Raw genomic sequence first — 7,027 nt, forward strand, 5'->3', positions numbered from 1 at the left:
TCTCCCCGGCTGGGGTGGAGAGTCTCCTCCACCGGCTGCAGAGGCAGAGCAGACGGTGGAGAGGGACGGACACGGAGGGGACAGTTTCCATCAGCCACGGTGTTCACAGCGCTCAGAGCAAACAGGAGCCACGCCCCGGGGGGGATAGGGGAGACGGTGTCCCCCCCTCCCGCACATCACCCCCCCCCCCCCCCCCCCCCCCCAACCCCCCACCCCTCCCTCCAAACTCTTCCTCTTCCTCCTCCTCCAAAAAAAAAAAAGTGCTCCAAAAGTCCTCCAGTTATGGAAATGGAGAATGGACCGTGAGGAGAAGTTTTAGTCAGGTTACAGATTGACGACATGAAGTTTGGGAAGAGCATCTGCGTGCTCAACGTGGGGGGAACCCGGTACGCCTTCACCCGAGAAGTGATCAGGGATTTCCCTCTCCGGCGCGTCAGCCGCCTGCATGCTTGCGCAACCGAGAAAGAAGTGCTCGAACTGTGCGACGACTACGACCGGGACCGGAATGAGTTTTTCTTCGACCGACACGCGCAGGCTTTCCTGTTCATCATGCTGTACGTGCGCTCCGGGAAACTGCGCTTCGTCCCCGGAGTGTGCGAGCTCTCCTTCTACACCGAGATGCTCTACTGGGGGCTGGAGAGCGAGCACTTGGACTCCTGCTGCCAGAAACGTCTGGACGACAGGATGTCCGAGATCGGACTGGACAGTCTGTCGGAGGGAGACGTCGGGGTGTCCGGGGATGAGTCTCACAGCCCGGACGGGGCATCAGTGCAGCGGATGGCGCTCACCGGGCGCGCAAAGTGGCTGGAGAAGATGCGCAAAGCTTTCGAGGAGCCCAACTCTTCGCTTGGGGCGCAGCTGTTGGCGTCGGTGTCTGTCATCTTTGTTATCGTTTCCATGATAATGCTCTGTGCCAGCACCCTGCCGGACTGGGATACGGCCAAGAGGAACACCGTGGAGGAGCACAGGTAGGTGACAGCCAAACCAGAAGGAGCCCTGATCTCTGGACGCTGCTCCATATTCAGGCGCATTCAGTGTGTGCTAATTTTCTGCAAATATGACTGTGCTCTAAAGTCTGGTGCGTAAAAATCAGCTCAGCCATCAGTTTCGTCGTGTCAACGACTTCTCTCTCCCTCTATAAACACAGAAAAAAAAAACTAATAAATTCATAACCACTTCAGAATTTATTAATTTACTACCCTGTATGATTTGTTAGTTTTTTGTTTTTTTTTTACAATAAACCCGGAAAAAAGCAATCGATTTGAAACCCTGATAGAAAACACACATAAGTCACAAGTCACACAGGTAATTTGTCCATGTCTTTAATTTATTGACGCCCCTCAGGTCAATACAAGATAAACACAAGTTTCAGCCTGCACATTAAACATCGGGATCCTCACGTCAGACACTTTCCATGGAAGCCAATCAATAGCCAATCCATATTATCTACAAAATGTTAATTATTACACAGGAATCCCTTTCCTGCTTGTCTTCCACTGGCGTGTCTCCCCTCCTCTGCAATTACCTCAAATATCATTATTGACTTTGGTTGATTTACATTACACAGTACACAAGGAGGACAAACAAATCAGGCAAATGCTGGTTTCAAAGATATTTCAGTGGGTAATGACTTGAATATATAAGGTATACAGAGGGATTATAAACTAGGGCAAGCAAACAAAAACGAATTAAGCCACTTACAGAAATCACCTTCTAAGTCAGCAGTTATTTTGGCTTCAGTTTTTGGGCAGGCGGTGAAACAGTGCACCTCTTTTTCCACCGTGTTTTGGCCGCAGTCGATCCTCTCCAGGAAGGCCGAGGCAGCCCCTTCTCCATATAAGCCCAGGTTATGTTCACTAAGGCTGGACATAGTTTCGAGTTTTGGACCGGTTACAGTGGTTAGATAATCAACCAAAGTGCATTACACTTTGGGGTCAAGAGGATAAAACATTTCCTTTCATGCCAGTAGATGATGACATTCTCTCAGTTGCTCTCTAATTTGGTTTGGACTAATTGTGCTGATGAAGTTATCCTCGGGCTGTGTGTTGTTTGTTGGTGTGGCTGCGTCCATGTCACATATAACCACCAACTCACTCTCACTCTAATTCAGTTTGATTGCCTTTTGCTCTGCTAATCAATGGTGTAATCATGTGCTTGCTTGTGTCACAATATCTCTTTGAAGGTTCTGAAACCCCCACCCCCCCTCGTGTGCAGCTTCCTGGCAATTTCCTAATCTTTCAACCCTTACTGTGTATATGTCTTCTTGTCTTTGTACATGCGTCATCTCTGAATAGTATCAGATCTTCCACCTATTTCCCCATAATTTATATCACCCTTGTCTTGTTTCCCATTTCTTCATATTTATTCGTTGTCAAAACAATATCCATCAATGTTATCCATATCTCTCTGTAGAGTCTCTGCCATTTCCTGTTTACAGTCTCCTCCACTCATTTTCTTCCTCTCTCCTCTGTAGGATAATAGAGGCGGTGTGTATTGGCTGGTTTACAGCAGAGTGCATTGTGCGCTTTCTGGTGGCCAGAGACAAGTGGGACTTCCTCCGTCGGCCACTGAACATCATCGATGTGATTGCCATCACTCCTTACTATGTCACCATGGCGATGGCCCGGGCCGGGATGCCGGGCGCTGGGTTAGGGGTTGCTGGGGTGATCTTGCGCGTGCTGAGGATGATGCGAGTGTTCTGGCTAATGAAGCTGGCCAGACACTTCCTGGGCCTCCAGACCTTGGGGCTGACGCTCACACGCTGCTACCGAGAGATGGTCATGTTGATGGTGTTTGTTTTTGTTGCCATGGCGATATACAGTGCTCTGGCCCAGCTCCTGGAGCATGGCTTGGACTTGGGCACGCAGAACCAGGATTATGCCAGCATCCCGGCCGCCGCCTGGTGGGTCATCATCTCCATGACAACGGTTGGGTACGGGGACGTCTACCCTGTGACAGTTGGAGGACGGGTGCTTGGGGGAATGTGTGTCGTAAGTGGCATTGTACTCCTTGCACTGCCTATTACGTTCATCTACCACAGTTTTGTGCAGTGCTACCATGAACTCAAACTCCGCTCTGCTAGATATGCACGCAGCCTGTCAGCAGAGATACTGCAATAAGCATACAATTCACACCAAACACCTGTGGCTCTGCCTTCACCAGAGAGAAACTCAACAAGCCGGTGAATTTTCTGATCCCATTGTGAAAAAAAAAAAAAAGCTCTGTGCCCTGTCCTGTTTCCTGCCTGAATCACACCTGATTTTATTTGTCTTGCCTAGTTCCTGCTTGTGGCATTGATGATCTCCAGGCATCATCGTCATCCGACATGCTATGTCTGTCTCCTTAACGACACCATCTGCACAGAAGAATAGGAACATAGAAAAAATTATTTATTAAATACATATAGGCACGTTCAATCCAGTTTTGACACTGCCTGCTGTTTACACTGTATTCCCATGGTTACAACACTGGCAGAGATGGCGGCTTTTTTTGTATGCTGCATTGAGTGCTCAGCGTGTGTGTGTGTGTGTGCACGCACTGTGTTTGTTGTGTTTGTTTGGCCATCAGCTTTTCACTTTGTCTTAGCTTTGCATCCAGATGGTACAAATTACACAAGATTGATGTGTGACCCAGATACATTCGGTTAAACCTGGGGAGTGTGATGGAAGAGTGGACAAGTGAATGCAAAGCAGGGAGATGGAGAGATGGAGAAAAGGGTCCACAGGAGGCTCAGTATGTAGCAGTAGCCTAAGCCAGGGATAATGAAATATGTAGAGGTCAGCAAGGTCTAATAAGGGGGCCTACAAATACAGGGGAGTCAGATATGACAGACGGTGTGCGAAATGGAGGATAAAAAAAATTGTAGGACAAAAAATTACAGGAACGACAGAATGTGGAGCAAGCTGGAGCGTAAAGAATGAAGGCTACAATGTCTGTTGCTTCTCCATTGTGAGCGAATGTAAGGCATTTTGTATTTCTGCGTCTCCACGGCAACCCCATCCACCAACATGTCAATCATAATAGTGGTTGATTTGCGTGCACACAAGCAGGCCATATCCAGGCGCCCGAACCGGCTGGGACGTAGCATTTTTATCCTGCGATAATGAGAAATAAAACCTTGCAAATTCCTTAAAAAAGAAAATGGAAAAATGAACAGTAGAGGCTCTCACAGCTGATCCTTCTGACATTTGTGATTCAGACATGTTGGCGCTGTCTTCGCTTTGCCAAGATGATATGATTTGTTGAGGACACACATGATTCAAACAAACAAGTCGACACTTCTCCCACTCAACAGTCTTTCTCCTCTCCTCTTCCTCCTGTTGCCATCTACCATCCCCCTTTTACGTTCACATACACACATTACAACCCCACTCTTCTGTTGCAAAAAAAATCTAAGTTTATTAATTATTTGGCTGTCCTTAAAATTTTAATTCCATGTTTTTTATTTTGTTCATGAACTTTGTAGCCTTGTATAAGTTCCAATGTATTGTAAACAGTGCACATCGCAAAATCCTGGTTGTTGTATTGTTATTAACGTGCTTTTTCAACCAGTACTTTATAGCCTAGCTTGCAAGACACAACTGTCATCTCATGTAGTATAACCAAGTGAATTTTGGCCTGGCCTCACTAAGACCATCAGTCAAATGTTTTCTTTCATCAACATGTAATTAACGTGATAAATGTATGGGGTTTCATAATAAAATTACTTACAGAAAATCAGTAAATGTGTAGTTGCTTATTAGAAATTAAGCAGCTTGATTAAAATTGTGCATCTACTGCTTTCACAGTAACGTTTTATTGATCTTGGGGTTTGACATAATTGATTCATAACCTAAAGTAAAGCTCGTAATTAACTAAATTAATTAACTACACAATGACTTGAAGGTATGAGGCATTTTGGGTAGACGTGATGACTGTTCACACCTATATAACTCCAGGCAATGGAATATAACATCCAGCATGAGGAACACCTGAGCCTGCTGGCAAGGGCCATCGATGCTCACATCAGCGGTAGACAGGCTTGAATAATGTACTGCAGCTTAATTCGTAAGGCTATGATATACGGCTGAGTTCCCTCTAAATCACAATCTGTTCCTGTACTATGCCTCAAACCTTTTCTCCATATTACATATGAGTTTGTCAACTGCTCAATATTACACCTCTAACTAGACTTCACAGTTCCTGGAGAAATTGCAGTTAAATTGCAGGATTCTGAAAATCTGAATAATGCTAAATTACATGGATTCAGAAATTGTATTACATTTCCCACAAAAGAGAGACATGGCAATTTATCTGTGAGTTGGAATCCCTGTGTGCGCCTTTATTTGATTAGAGGCATCTATGAAAAGTGACAGCTGAATGACTGTAAGGGAAGGACTACTAATGTCAGAGTGAGACAAATAATATCGTGGAAATTGAGTCACAACAGAAGTTAGAGCAGCCAGCAGCATGTGGACAAGATAAAAGCCTGCATGGGAATATGGGATGAAGACCATCAACAACCTGCATTTAAGTGTGGCACAGATATTGAAGTCACTCAATGGGAAATAGGAAAGAGGTGAAAAAAGAGATTGCATTGTAATACTTTGGATGTATTGAAGGCAGAGCCACCTGAGCTCCATAGCTCAGACGTTTATAAACTACTTGGCTTTTGGCTCACATCACATCCAGTCAGATGCGTAGTGATGATGACACACAACATAACTCATTTTCCATGAAACTATAAAACAGCTTCCCTGTGTCTGCTTCCTCTCTTAACGTTCCTCCTTGTCATCATTAAAACTGGTGCACAAACAAAAAGTGTGCAATTTGGCCATATCCTGTGTAGTTATGTTTAATATTCTCCCCACACAAAAGCACTGGTGACAAATATGTTGCGTTTTCCCTGGCAACAATGGCTGCCTGATGTTTTGACAAAGGAATGCTTTTTTATTATTATTATTATGTTGGGAAGCAGCAAAAGGGAAAATGACTTTAGCATTTAGCCCTCCAGTATTAACATTTCATCAGAACAGCAGCCACAGTAAACAAAGAGACCTGCCATAAACAAAAGGGATAGGAATTTTTACTATAGGATGAAAGCTTTCTGGTGTCTCGCAGTGGCCGGTCAGTCTTAAAATATTGGACTTTTAAACCTTGAAGCACAGCAGTCATATTCAAGTTGTGCCCTGCTCGCAAAAAAGATACCTGAAGAGACAACTGGGACAACAAAGCAGCTTGGGTGACACCAGCTCAGATATGCAGTATAAACTAAACTGAAAGATGTGTTCCTTACTGAACTGATAAGAACACACTTTGTTCCCATATTTAAAAAAAAATTCATGTTGCGCTATTTTTATTACAGTGAAACTGTGTGACTCTGACCACAGTTGGTAACTCTTTGCCTGTCTGCAATGAGCTTCGTACTGACCGATGAATTTGAACAAATTTTAGTTTGTTACATCGAGTTCATTCATTTTTGTGTTTTAGTGCATTTTCCACACAATTACACCGCAACCATGAGTCTGGACTCTTGAAAAATGAAGAGTAGGTCTGAATGCCCCAGTAGAAATCCAGATTCATCACACTATGAGTTTTTCTTTGAGTTTGAGTGAGCCTGTTTCCTGTGTAGACTCAGATTTCTGTTCTTGGCTGGCAGTATCCTATCCATACATTTACAGGTGGTATTTTCTCACTTAAAATGTGTATATAATTTTACATAATAACTCCAATAGTACAATTTCGCACAACCCAAAGTTATATGATCAGATATCTTGTTTTGCTGGAGTTACTATCACGTCTAATAAACTTTTGACTTACCATTTTAAAGAAGTCTGATCTTTGGCGGCAAACTATTGGACCTAGATTAAATCACTGATACTTCTGTACTTTAGCTGGAGTAAAATACAACAGAATAGAATACATATATTTAAAAAAACCGAATTATTTGTATTGGCGCATTGCTCTTCTTGTACATTATTGCCCGCCATTTGAATTTTGAACGGGCAGGGGCTGGTCAGCTGACGGTGACGTCACATTCCGGCGACGG

The 7,027-nt window shown here is 44.2% G+C and overlaps 1 protein-coding gene across 2 annotated transcripts; it reads left to right on the forward strand.

Moving 5' to 3' along the window:
- The first annotated feature begins 257 nt into the window (after positions 1-257).
- On the forward strand, positions 258-4,697 carry kcng3 (potassium voltage-gated channel, subfamily G, member 3). Of its 2 annotated transcripts, XM_029527901.1 has the most exons (3): positions 258-968; positions 1,345-1,365; positions 2,474-4,697. In XM_029527901.1, exons 1-3 carry the CDS (start codon positions 340-342, stop codon positions 3,117-3,119), a joined length of 1,296 nt encoding a protein of 431 aa, XP_029383761.1. In that variant the 5' UTR covers positions 258-339; the 3' UTR covers positions 3,120-4,697. The 2 variants fall into 2 exon arrangements, with proteins under 2 accessions (XP_029383761.1, XP_029383760.1); XM_029527900.1 differs by lacking the exon at positions 1,345-1,365 and having other exon boundaries at positions 340-968.
- The last annotated feature ends 2,330 nt before the right edge of the window (positions 4,698-7,027 follow it).

The sequence above is a fragment of the Echeneis naucrates genome, chromosome 19, assembly GCF_900963305.1.
Source record: "Echeneis naucrates chromosome 19, fEcheNa1.1, whole genome shotgun sequence".
Taxonomy (NCBI): Eukaryota; Metazoa; Chordata; class Actinopteri; order Carangiformes; family Echeneidae; genus Echeneis; species Echeneis naucrates.